This window comes from Marmota flaviventris, chromosome 7 (genome assembly GCF_047511675.1).
Source record: "Marmota flaviventris isolate mMarFla1 chromosome 7, mMarFla1.hap1, whole genome shotgun sequence".
In the NCBI taxonomy this organism is placed as follows: domain Eukaryota; kingdom Metazoa; phylum Chordata; class Mammalia; order Rodentia; family Sciuridae; genus Marmota; species Marmota flaviventris.
In genome coordinates this window covers 143,942,502-143,956,334 of record NC_092504.1, presented here as the reverse complement: position 1 = coordinate 143,956,334, position 13,833 = coordinate 143,942,502, and the positions used below count along the sequence as shown (strand labels likewise).

The 13,833-nt window shown below is 42.9% G+C and overlaps 1 protein-coding gene across 1 annotated transcript in view; it reads right to left on the bottom strand.

Moving 5' to 3' along the window:
• Prdm5 (PR/SET domain 5) overlaps positions 1-13,833 on the bottom strand; it is a 132,572-nt gene that overhangs the window by 68,135 nt on the left and 50,604 nt on the right. The window contains exons 7-9 of the mRNA XM_071614873.1: positions 9,824-9,903; positions 4,809-4,893; positions 3,572-3,729 (exon numbers count right to left, since the gene is read on the bottom strand). Coding sequence (XP_071470974.1) covers positions 3,572-3,729; positions 4,809-4,893; positions 9,824-9,903 — 323 coding nt within the window. The remainder of the gene's footprint in view (positions 1-3,571; positions 3,730-4,808; positions 4,894-9,823; positions 9,904-13,833) is intronic.

The following is a 13,833-nucleotide window of genomic DNA, read 5'->3' as shown; positions in this document are numbered from 1 at the left end:
GGGAGGCAGGAGGCTACAGGTGCACCTGTTCCTTGCATTAAGTTTGAGAGGGAACGGAAGGCAGAGGAGGGTTAGCTATCTCCAGTGGTCCTGAACTTACTCAACTGAGATTTACATCATCAAAATAGAGCTGGAGCCAGAGAAATTATTTTTTTAAACTAGATCTTGATTTACAACTCCAGATCAAGTGAATATCAGAAAGGATGGGGTGTAGGAAGACTCACCGTGACCTACTGAGCCTACACTGTGGGCAAGGCAACAGAATTAGTGGCTGTGGTTCATTTTTGTCTTCCCCTTTTCATTGGTTCTTTTTAGTTACATATAATGTTGGAATTCATCTTGACATAATCATAAAGGCATGGCATATGATTTGGTCTGATTCAGTCCCCAGTACTTCCCCTTCCCCCACCTTCCCTCTACTGATCTTTCTGCTGTTTACTAATAGTTGTTTTGTCTGTTTGTCTATTTGTTGTTTCTGGGTCTCGGGGACCTGCATGAGGGTGAGTCTCACGGTGGTACACCCACACATACACAGGAAAGTCAGGTGAGACTACTCCTTTTGCTGTTCTTCCCTCATCCCATCCCTTCTCCCTCTCCCTAAATCTCCTTCATCTAGTTCACTGACGTTTCTGTTTTGATAGAATTCCCTACCCCACCCCTTTTCCCTTTGTCTCTTGCTCTGTTTCTGTCTCTCTCATTCCTTACTTTGGACTAATTTCCACATTGCAGAGAAAACATTCAACCTTTGATATTTGGGGTCTAACTTATCTCACTTAACATGATAGTCTCTAGTCCATCCATTTACCAGCAAATGCCATAATTTCATTCTTCTTCATGGTGCTAAATTTTTAAATAGAAACCATTCCTTGAAACTTCACTATATAATGAATGATAATGTTCTTTTTTCAAGTAAATCTAAATGATAGAAGATAAGAATTGGCCCAAAATAAGACAAGTATAATGAAAATGCACAGCAAACCAAATACATACCCAGCAAACCAAAAGAACATTTAATTTATTTATAATAACAAACCTTGGGCCTGGGACATAATGAAGAGCTGATGGACTCTTAATGGTTTTTCTTCTGAGTTCCTTGGCACATCCTTATTCTGAAGTCTCCTAACTAGCCATGAATGAATAATGGTAGAAGAAAAGCTTGATTCCTTTCTCACATGATTCTTGGAGAACTAGTTCAGATATTTTCACATAACCATAACAAACACACAGCGGATCAGCACACCGTCAGGAACACATATGTCAAGGGCAGAGGATTGAATGTGCTTCCATGCAGGAAGGTCAGCCACCATGCCTCTGCCTTTCCAAGGCATCACCAGTACTTTCACGTGATTTATGACTGAGGGCATGAGAGACGGTGCAAAGATCCTATGCCGAATTCCCACATGGCACATAACACAGCCAAACTGTGAAAATCTCATAAACGTGGGTGGATCAGTTTCATCGAGAAAGGAGCTGGAAGTTCCAGAGAGTGAGCAGGAAACCGGCCAGAGAGTTTTTTACAGCCATGCAATTCCAGAGCAGTGGCAATGCACGCAGCTCTCCCTGCACACATAACACCTGGGTTAGACACATGGGCAGAATGCAGGGACAGGCGGAGACAAGGAATACTATCAACAGTCTGGCTGAGTCTCCAGTAAACTGAAACTGCTGTCATAATTTTTAAAATGATTTCAAAGGAGGTCAAGTCATGTCTTTGGAAAGTCCCTCATAAATATACTGAGGTCACTATAATCCCCATAGAATACCGAAGGTGAAAAAATAAGTAATGAGCTGTTTTAAAGAGATGGTATGAGGTTACATAATAGCAAACATTCGTCACATCACAAGTATGTTTTCACATGGATTTTTAGGACCTTGAGTATCTTTGGACACGTTTCCTGAATTTGACTCAAACACTATTTATCATCCTCACAAAACAGATAAAACAAATGTGTTCTGCAACAAGAACTGGAGCAAAGGTCAAGGGTAAGATGGGAAATCGGCAGAACCAGCTACGAGACCACGATGTGAGGAGGGAGAGGGAAGCCAGCCTGCAGCTGCTCCAGGGGGCTGCACAGAACCCTGAGCAGCAGCAGGGCATGCACTACACACAGTGAGCATGGGAACCCCACTTGTCACTGGGAGTCATGACAAGGCTGGACTTGGGTGATTTCCCTGGAGTGAGAAGAAATAAAACTAAGAAGCTGACTAAATGGCATGAAGGGGCTGGGGTGGAAACCAACTATCAAGATGCTAGAACAGCAAGGGCAGGCATGGGCTAGGGTGCAGCTCAGTGGTAAGCACTTGCCCAGCACCTGCACTACCCTGGGGTTCATCACCAGCCCCAAAAGATATATGTAAGCAAACTGACAAGAAAGGGGCATTCGTGAGGGTAGTGAGAGGGTGCAGAAGGCAGGGTCTTCAGGATTTGGCCCTAATTCTGTAAAGACTCAAGACTAAAGAAAGAGACTTGGGTAATCATGTAATTCTGTCATTAACAGAAAAAGAAACTGCAGAAGAGCAGTTATCTGGGGCAAAGAGAACGAAAAATCCACTCTGGAGCATGCTGAACACATTGTCAAAAGCATGCCCAGCTATGAATCTAGCAAGCAACTAAAATATGGGTCTGAAGCTTGCGTACTATAGAAAGTGAATCATCTGGAATTCTTTAGTACAGCTTTGATGGCAACATTATGGGTACAGTCAAAATCTTAGGGGGAGAGAGCACAGAAGATTTCCAGAGCACCCAGGCCATTCCCCTGGGCCAAGGGAGACTGACAGCATGGAAATGTGCCCAAAGGCCCTATGTCAGAGACTTTGTCCCCAGCTTGGTCCCCAACCTTGATGATACTGGGAGGTGTCAGAACCTTCAGGAGATGGGGTCTGGTGGGGGAAGTGAGGCACTGGGATGTGCCCTTGAAGGGGACACTGGGACCCTAGCCCCTTCCCCCGAACCCAGCCATCTCCCTGCTGCCCAGCCACCATGAGGCCAGCAGCTCTGTTCCAGCATGCCCCAAGGAGGTTCTGCCTCCCCACAGGCTTCAGAGCAAAGGAAGCAACCTGGATGGAAGCCTCAGACACCACGCTCTAAAACAAATCTTTTCTCCTCATAAGTGGCTTATATCTCAAGTATTTTGTCACAGTGACAGAAAGCTGACAAACAGAGACCAAAGAAGTCAGAGAAACTGCAAAAGACCTAGCAAAATATACCATAAGGACACCAAAGATGAGAACATTTCCAAAAGGCAACATAAGTAGAGATAAGTCTTTTTAAAAAGGAGGAGGACAAGGAGGTCTTGGCACTCAGCACCACCCCACAGCTGTCAAAATTAATTTAACAGCCGAGAGTTAGTTCATTTATTTAATAGCTCAGTAATGCTTGCTTATCAGACAGCTTCTGTAGAGAAGGGAAGCCGGAAGCCCCGCAGAGCCAATTGGTCTGAGGAGCCATAGGAGAGTAGAAGCAAGATGTTCTCCAGGCTCCACCACACTCCGAACTCCCAAGATGCCTAGGGATAAGCAACTGAAAATCATCATCAGCAAATAAGTGAAAAAAATCTGAATATGCTTTTACCTTCTTGTGATTCTTGTAGACATTCCTGTGAGCGAACCCCTTTCCACAAAGCTTGCACTTGTAGGGCTTGTCTTCACTGTGAATGACTTTGTGAGCGCCCACTTGATCAAGCCTCTTAAAAGACTTGTTACAAATCTCGCAATGATAGGGCCGTCTTTCTGTGAAAAATGAGTGGAGAAGGCTCAGGTCTACACAAAGTAAAGGGTCTGAGGGACACGTTCTACCCTCAAACCACAGGAGCATAAGTAATCTAAAACGTGGTTACACTAAAGGAAGCTGCCACCCTATCCATCATGCCATGTCTGCAAATGGAAGGTGAGCTTGCTCTTCTGCAGGCCTGTTTTGAAAACTAAAGCTTCCATGTGAAGAAGTTTAAGTTCAAAGGCGAAATCCAGATGAAAAATGGGCTGAGATGTGTGAGTTTAATTCAGACCCTAAGGCAGGGAGGAGACCCTGCAGCAGAGCTTCCACTTCCCAGCGTATGAGCACTCAGACGGAGAACAGTCCACCTTTACCCCAGGTAACCTGAAAGACTTGTTACAAATGATGCCCATAACTAACTTAAAAAATACCGTGCCAATCAAAGCACACCTGAAGGCCACCAGTTTTTAATCTGACTTTAATTTGCTAAAACACCTACATCTACCTCCAAAAAGGGTGGACATTAGAAAATATCCTGACTTCAAATGGCCTCAAATTGGGCATCTTGACTTCTAGAAGAGACTTCATTGAGAAAAAATTGTTTCCAGAGTTGACTTTTTTTAAGTCTGCATAAGTGCAGCTCCTGCTGCTGAAACTGGCTTCAGAAAGATACTCCAAAGCATATTTATAAATCCCTCTTGACACTGACTTATTAGGGTTGCATTTAGAATGTAAGGTGTCCATCAATGTAGACCCTGAGACTGCAGAGCCTCCCAAGTGTGAGACACTGCCAGCAGCATAACAGGGACCTCACCTAGCCTGTGCAGGCACCAGGATTCCACTGCACAGATGAAGAATAGAGAAACTGAGATCCAGGAGGTGCAGGTGAGGAACTGAAAGGGAACAGTGAAGACTTGTATGTCCTTCAGTCCAACCACCTTTGCTTTATAAACAGAGTTCAAGAGCATTCAGTAATTTGCTCAAAGTCACATGACTAGTTAAAGCCAAGCCAGAACTCAGAGCAGGGCCATGACTCTGAGTCCTGGGAATGACAGGATCTTCTTCAGGATCTCAATAAATGAAGAAGCAGCATTACCTGAGTGGGTGATGAGATGGCGCTTTAGCTGATTGGCTGAGACAAACTTCTTCATGCATTCTTGACAATCAAAAATCTCATGGACCTGCAAGAGGTTAGTGAACAGTTAATCAGCCGTTGAAGCCTAACAAATCACATGAAACCCAAGCAAAAGCACAAACATAGGGGCAGCTGCTACTGCCATGTCCAAATGACCCAGTAAAATTCAGCCCTGATTTGCTCATACTGCCCTGAATAAATTAAAATGCAGTGAATACATTCCTAGTAAAAACACATCATCCAAAGAAAACAGACTAAAGCTGCTTAAATATGCAATGACTGACCTACTTAGTTCATGTCAAATGTATATGCTCTATAAAAAGTACAGCTAATACATTAATTCCTTTGTTGTGCACAAATTTAGACTTAGACATCTGTAAACTGCAGGTAATACTGTTCCTTTTCTAGTAACCAAGGATATTTTAAACTTAAATGTATGTAGCACAGAGCAAAGTATTAATTACAGCAGAAGACCAGAAGAGAGATGATTCTGAAGGCATTTAGTTCTCAGTGCAAGTGTCCAACGACAAGAGAACCCCAGCCAAAAGAAAACGGGAGACGCAGGTCCAGGGAGCCAAAGCCAAACAAAGGAGGATGAAGCATCTAAAGGTCTGACCTAAGACCTGAGGACTACAGCAGTGATTGCATAATGCACTCAAGGTCTATTGTAACCCGAGTAGGTCACGCTGCCCTTGCACTGGAATGGGGGTGGGTGACTCTGAGATGGTGATAAGTAAATTTGTTTCACTACAACAACTATTTTACTACATGTGTATGGGTTTGTATCCCATAATATCATATCTTAAAAATATACCATAAGATGTATATTTAAAAAAATCATAATAACAGGGATATAACTTTAGCTAATAATTACTTAATATAAATGTTACAGTTGAATATTACATTGGTTCTTTCCCTCCCAGACTCCAGATCACGGAAATGGGTCAGTGGCATAAAAAGTGGAAGTCCAGTTTATTACCAGAACCAGGATTCTAGGTCCTAAAGCAAAGCCCCGCACAAAGCCTTGGATGGGAAATGCTGATCATCAATGAACAAGAGCACCAGTAACTCGGCTGAAGACTCAGAACTGGTTTGGTGGAGTCATGTTCATGGCCCACCTCATCAAAGGCACAGTCGGAACATGACCCAGATAGACAAAGCATGCAGCCTGATGCAGAACAGCTGGAGACACACCCGAGGACCAAGACCCTGGACCGGTGTAGCACCACAGTGATGTGGGGGGATGGGCTGTCCCCTGCCACATTTGCCTAATCTAAGTGACTAGGACAGGACTCAAAGCAGAGAGGGGGAAAGGGGAAGACACAAGGATGAGGCCCACAGATGGGAGCCCACAGCCCAGGCCCACCATCACTGCCAGGCATGAGGCAAGTCCAAGGCAGCAACCCTTGCTGCTTCTGTCTAGCCTGACTCTTGGGGATCTGGAAACTTCACCTGAGAAAAGCCAAGCAAAGTAGAGAAACAGCAGCAGCAAAATCCACCCTTGTGGGAGGGCCTGACATGTGCTCTTTAGAGATGTACAGGAGCTATGGGGTCTGCAGGATTCCTGTACAAAGGCCATCCTGCAGAGAAGCATGGCCCCCACCTAACCAGGGTCCTTTCCAGAGCCCAGTGCTCAAGAGCAAGATACAAGTGTCATAGAGCTCAGAAGAAATGTGTCTGTGCAATGCGTGCCAAAGGCTGCCCCTTATATAATTTTGAAATGACCAATATGATAAGCCTCTGAGCCATACATAAATTAAAACTTTATTTCTTTTCATTCCAGTCAGATATGGTGGCACACACCTATAATCCCTGCCCCTTGGGAGACTAAGGCAGGAGGATCGCAAGTTCAAGGCCAGCATGTAGCAAGAACGGTCTCAAAATAAAAAGGGCTGGAGATGCAGCTCAGTGGTAGAGCGTACCTGGGTTCAATCCTCGGTACCACAAAAAAAAAAAAAAAAAAATCACTAGTCCACAAAGGAAAACAAACAATTAGATGAAACACTGCTGGATACTCATGTGTTCACTTCTTAATGCTCACAGCTTCAGAAATAGGAAAATCTTTTCAAGGTTGAATTAAAAGGATAGTCCCAAAATTACAAAAAGTGATCATGTACTGTACAAGAGAGCATGCCGAAGCTATTTCCAAATACCCAAGGCTGCTCAACAAACAGATTTAAAGTCAAATGATGGGTGACACTATTAGGATAAGAAATAATCCTCAATTAAGATTTTGACCCAGATGTAAAGGTCACTCCAAGAAAATAATCAAAAACATTCCAAACATTCTAGCCAAACGTTTGTCCTGGAGCAGCAGGAAAAATGCAAGTGATGGTGGGCCTGAATGGAGATTACAGGAAAATTCAAACTCAAGGGCTAAAGAATCACAAGGTCACCAGACAAATCAACATTGCTGGTACTTTTCCAAGACCTGGTTAGCCTGAATATTGATCAGTGCCCCTACCAGTAGCTATATATGCCCCTAAACTGTATATTCAGGCAGCAACCCCTATTGGGACACCCCTCTTACTCCTGTAGAAGCACTGTCTCTTTTCTTCTCATGTTACTTTGCCTTCTATTATTTTCTGTGGATTTCATTCTTGGAATGTGCTGAGACCCTGGAGAGCACAATCCCCATTAACAGCTGCAACACATCACTCAATAATAGTAGAGAAGAACCTGGTTTTGCCAGTTGTGAACTCAGAGCTGACACCAGCAGGCACCCCCTGCCTTGATTAGCTCCCAACACTAAAGAGAGTTTTCTGAGCTGCAGAGACCTTCAGCTTGCACAGATCCACCCACCAGCAGAAGCAGAGAATCTAGTCTCATCTCAAATTGCAGTTTCAATACAATTTAATTACACCCAAAGCTATGTAGAAATATTTTGAAAATTATTAATTGGGAGAATAATATGTTACCATTTTTAAGTTCTAATAATTGTCAAGAGGGACCACAACATTCCTTGCTTTAATATAGGATAGTGTCTATTGTCATAAAGCACCATCTACTGGCAGGGTGATGCCGGGTAGCTAAACTCTATTAGACATTAGACACACCCAACCAAAGATGGCCAAAACTGTCAGCAATACAAGCTGCCTAGTATTCAGGAAGGTGAAACTTGAGCAGCGAGGCTATTAGGGAGGAAGGACTGTGTTAAGTCAATAAGGACTAGGGCTCCATAAGGGCTCACCTCAAAGACAGGAGCTATAGCCCCTCTACCAAGATGCTCCTCTAGGGGAAAAGCTCTTACGTTGAGAAGGAAATAAATGAATAACAGGACATAGTTCAGAAATATTCTCCACAGTGAACTGTGCTAAAATGCTCATTTGGTAAACTATTCTAAATTTCAACCTCTTTAAACAAATCAGGGAAATAAACCATAAAATAATAAAAGTAAGAGGATATTTAGAAAACATCTATTCCAGTAGCTTGATCTTTTTGATAGAATAGGTTTTTCTTCTTGAAGCCAGACAAGAGATGGGAGGGGAATGAGATACCTAAAAGAAGGGACATCTGCAATGGCACCCAGGCAAACTGTCCAAGGTAATTTCTGTACATGTACTAAATTCTGAGTAATACAAAGATCAGCAAGACCCCCACAGAGGAATGATACACATTCACAAGACACTTCAATTTTTAAAATAATCTAATTAAAATCACTATTTGGAAACTTTACCAAAAAAAGAATTTAATAGCACTAAGAGAACAAAACCAAAAACCCAACACTGATGTGTTCAACACTGAGGGCTACTGACACACAGAGCCCCCACCCTGATTCACAATCAGGCTGTTCCATCACTTCTCCATATGAGGATCAAAACTGTTCCAGAAACCAGAACTGCAGACATGTCAACAAAATGATTTAACTGTCTCAAGTGCTAAATTAAGTCCACAAAAATGGTTGGAGCTACTAGATTAAAAATCATAATGAATTTCCAGTACCATCAAGTTATTTTGAAATACACCTATGTATACAGAGAGAGACAATTCATATTACAAAACACAACAAAAGTAATTTTTCATCTTTGTATAACAGAATGTAACATGTACATTTTGGACCCTAGAAATGACATTAATGAAAATATAAATTCAATTTTAACTCTCTTTTATTATACATTCTATTAACTAGAGGATAATATTCTTTTTTTTAAAGAGAGAGAGAGAGAGAGAAAGAGAGAGATTCTTTTTTAATATTTACTTTTTAGTTTTCGGTGGACACAACATCTTTATTTTATTTTTATGTGGTGCTGAGGATCAAACCCAGCACCCCGCGCATGCCAGGCGAGCGTGCTACCGCTTGAGCCACATCCCCATCTCAAGGCTAATATTCTTAGGTAAGAATTACCATTTATTTTTCAGATTAATTTTTGCTACAAAATAATAAATTTTTATCCTTTTTGTAAAATGTTAAATTCATTTTATCCTAAGGAATCATTTGCGTCTGCTAATAACACCTAGATATACAATTGTATCAGTGCACGATTTACCACATCAACATGAAAAATAGAATGGAGTAAAATCAAACTCAGTGGACCGTTACATGGCAATTCACATCATCACGAAATCACACAATGCAGCTCTCGCCTTTGTTGTGCCAGACTAAACTATGACATGCACTCATTTCAAAACCAAAGGTCACTTGCCAGCACATTCCAAAAGTGCATAGTTTTCTCACTGACTTATATTTCCTGAGCAAACAGCAACGGACAAGGCCATGAGCCAAGGCAGGTGTTTTAGGTAAAACCTTGGCCAGAAACGACACAGGGCGGAGGGGCAGTGTGTTCACCAGCGCTGAGCAATGACAGCAGCTCAAAGCCTCGGCAGCTTGCCTTTCTGCACACTGGCTCTGTGCTCTAGAATACGGTACCACTTAGATTCATGACAAAGCTCTGTCCTGGGTCAGTCAGCCACAAGTTCACATGGCAGACACCACGAGCTGCTGACAGGTCTCTGCGAGTGGGGTTCATCTCACTGACCTTCCTGTGCTCCTGCAGGCTGGAGGCAGAGGAACACTTTTTACTGCATACCGAACACACGAGCTTTTTCTTAGGATCTCCTAAAAGAGAAATGAAAACCTGTCATGAATTAAATGAGACAATAAGGGGCACCACAGGGAGTTTCCACAGGGTATGAAATTCCACCCCATAACTCAGGCGCCAGCATCCATTCAGATCGCAGGGAGAACCATCCATCAAACTCACATAAAGAGCGAGTGGTATTTGAGACCCTTTCTTTCAAATGTAAGAGATATGCCGCTTATATTCTGCCTTCTACGTGCATGGAACAGACCTCTTTCCCTTTCCTATGTCTTAACCAAGAATTGCACATCTCCATGAACCATCAAGCCAAAGCTGAAAGGAGCCAAATCCACTTATGAAGGGAAAAACTGAATTATCAATTCACAAGTTGATTTTTTCTACTTCCTTTATATTTCAATAGAATATTTTATTTCATCTCATAGGGTTATAAAGATGGAATTCATAAATTAGATTATTCTATCATTAGACTTTAACAAAATCTATGAGCACACTTTTTAGCAAATCAATGTTAGGAAATAGAATAAGATAAAATCAAGCAGGATTAAACATTATATTGACAATCCACACCTTCATATATTAAACATTATATTGACAATCCACAACAAAACAAAGCTGACTTTTGTCTTCTCATATAGGGATTAAATTTATAGTGGTTCATTTTACAAGCTTCACAGTGGTTATAGAAATGAAAAGACTTGATAAAATATGTGAAAAGATTGATTAAATGTGATACAGTAACAGTATCATCTTTATCACCACAAAGAGCCACAAAATGATCTGTCAACTTTTAACTGATTTCAAATACACAAAAAGTAAATACATGGTACAGCGAACGGTGGGCCCATTACCCACTTGACCACAGCAGACGACACCTGCTCCTGTCCAACCTATACTCCCCTCTCCCTACTTCTTTATTACTTTGAAGCAAATCCAAAGCAAGCAAAACCAGAAATATGAAACAGTTTGGTTTTGTTATAGAATAATGTTTATAAAAGAAAAACATACTTTAATAAAAAAAGAATAAAAATTTTCATCTTGAATTTCCAGGTATCCCGAGTAGCAGCACATCCACACCACGCCCAGCACTGCAGCCAAGAACACATCCTCGGTGCTGTACAAGGAGGAGCGCTGCTGAATAAGAAAAGGCTCCCAAGCAGCATGAACACCTGCCACATGTCCATCAACCTCTCCGAACACACAGCCACCTGAAGGGCCACTGGGAAGGAACATTCCCTCTCCAGCTCCCACCAGCTGGGATTGCCCATCTTCCACCCAGAATTCCTTTTCACCCCTGCCCCATCCGGCACTGTGGCTGTTCCCTAAGGCTGTGCCCTGTCTTCCCTACAGTGGGTGCAGGAGGAAGAGGGCAGAGAAGTGGGTTTCTTCAGGCAGCCCTCTCACCTCACTCAGCACCCCAGCTCGACCACATCCCCTGCCCACTCTCTAGTCTTTTTCCTCCTCCTCATATCTCCTCTTCCACTGAGATCTGGAATCTCAGTTCCTTTGGAAAAAAATGCAGAAAAAGCTTGTGGCTATGAAAACAGATCATCTTCTATAATTACACTCTCCTCACCAGCATCCATAGGACCTAGCAAAGGAGAAGGGCAGGAACTGGGTCCAGAAGCAGCCCCTTCGACTGTGGGCCCCTTTTGGCTAAGTGTAGAGGTTCTCACCACTCCACAAGCTCCCAGAGGTTCCAGGACAGTGGCACCTGCACAAACCCAAACTAGACCCTGGTGCCACTGTGGCTTTTCTGTAGCAAGTGAATCTGGTATTTGACTTGCATTCTCGGCTGTCAAGAATCCTCATCTGGGTGGGGGATGCAGCTCAGTTAGAGAGGGCTTATCAGGCATGCACAGGCCCTGTGTTCAACCCCTAGGGCCAGACAAAAAGAAAAATGTTCAGAAACACATTCCACAGTAGGCGACCATGAAAGGAATCCTCAACTGCCCCAAACACTTGGTCACCCAGGTTCTAGGACCACAGCACCCTCCCTGCAGGTTAAGGACCTTCAAGAGCTAGCCCAAGGACCTGCCCACCTCATGCACAGCCTCTGTGGAGAAGTGTGGCCCACACCCACAGCAGCAGGAGCTACAGACTGTGCACCCTGGAATCCCTTCGTCCCTTTGTACTGAAGGATCCACAACCATGGGAACGGTACTTCACTGGCCACTAGCAGGGAATGCTCTGTCCCAAACGTCTTCATGGCTCTCAGAGAAGAGAGAAGGCAAGAGAGAGGCCATGCATGAGACACTGAACTCATGTGCCAGACCCAGCAAAAGCATTGACTATTCTTCCTAAACACTAAGATTTCACATTTCACACAATCTGCAAAATGGAAAGAATAACAAAACTATTTCCTTTTATGAATTATTTTTGACAAAATCACCATGAATTTCCAGAAACTGCAATATTATAATATCCAAGGCCAGTTACAAGAAACCTCAAAAAACTATGCCCACAGCTGGGCACAGTGATACATGCCTGTAATCCCGGCAACTTGAGTAGCTGAGGCAGGAGGATAGTGAATTCAAAGCCAGCTTCAGCAACTTAGCGAGGCTCTGAGCAACTCAGCAAGGCCCTGTCTCTAAATAAAATACAATAAAGGGCTGGGGGTGTGGCCCAGTGGTTAAGCACCTCTGGATTCAATTCCAGGTACCACCACTACCAACAACAACAACAAAAAACAACTATGCTCACAACACAGCAGAAAGGGCACAGGCCCAGGACTTGGAACACAGATTTACAGGGTTTCTATGCTCATCTGGCTTCTCAAGTGGACTTTAAAACTGACTTTAGGGCTGGGGCTGTGGCTCAGTGGTACAGCTTTCGCCTGGCATGAATGAGGCACTGGGTTTGATCCTCATCACCACATAAAAATAAAATAAAGATATTATGTTCATCAACTATATATATATATGTATATATGTGTATATATATATATATATTTTTTTTTTAACTGACATCAGGGGCTCAGTGGTAGAGCACTAGCTACCCTTGCACATGTGAGGCACTGGGTTTGATCCTCAGCACCACATAAAAATAAATAAAGTGAATATATTTTTAAAAAATTGACATCAAAGCTTTGTTACACCACATTGCAGACCTAGATGCAGAAAATTAAGAACAGCATTTTAATCAGAACAGCATTTTAAAAAACTATGAAGGCAATTCTATGAAAAAGTTATGCTTGCCTTTTGTGATCATGGAGAAGGTCCCAGTAGACCTGAATTCAGAAAAATGTCATTGCCATACTTCAGCCACACGTTCTTCTAAAGGACAGACAGCAGACAACACCTGGAAGTCCTAGCGACGGGCACCAGCTGTGGTGCACCTCCCAGACTGCCTGCCATCACAGTGTGCAGCCCACACCCCAGCAGAGCTGCCGTCAGCAGGCAGTAGCCATGCTCACTCACGACCTCTGCCTGCCTTACTCAAGCTGGACTCAGAGACAACAGACACAAGAATGAGGTCCAGACACTGGGCACTGATTACCTTCCCCCGAATGTGAGAGGAGACGAGAGGAACCAGCTATACCGTGCCCACTTCCTGACAGCCCAGGCATGGCAAGGGGGATAGCAGCCCGCGGATCATTACCTACGACAGGCTGAGTCTGCACACCAATGACCACCGACCAAGCGCTAAGCAGTAAGATCCAAGTGACGAATTTTATACTTGTTTTGTTGATTAGCTAGCCATTAGAAGGAATTCAAATAGCATTGCTTTATTCACCTAAACGTATTCAATTCCCATGTCAAAATATAGTTAGAAATATTCTTCAATATAGAAGAAAATATAAGCATTAAAATTGTATTAAATATTAAAAATATTAAGGTGAAAGGGCATCCATCACTTGAAGTTTGAAACTGTATCTATACTTGTCAACAATTTATGAGAAGGCAATTTCCTATGTGGAAATATGAGATTGATCATCAAGAAATATTAAT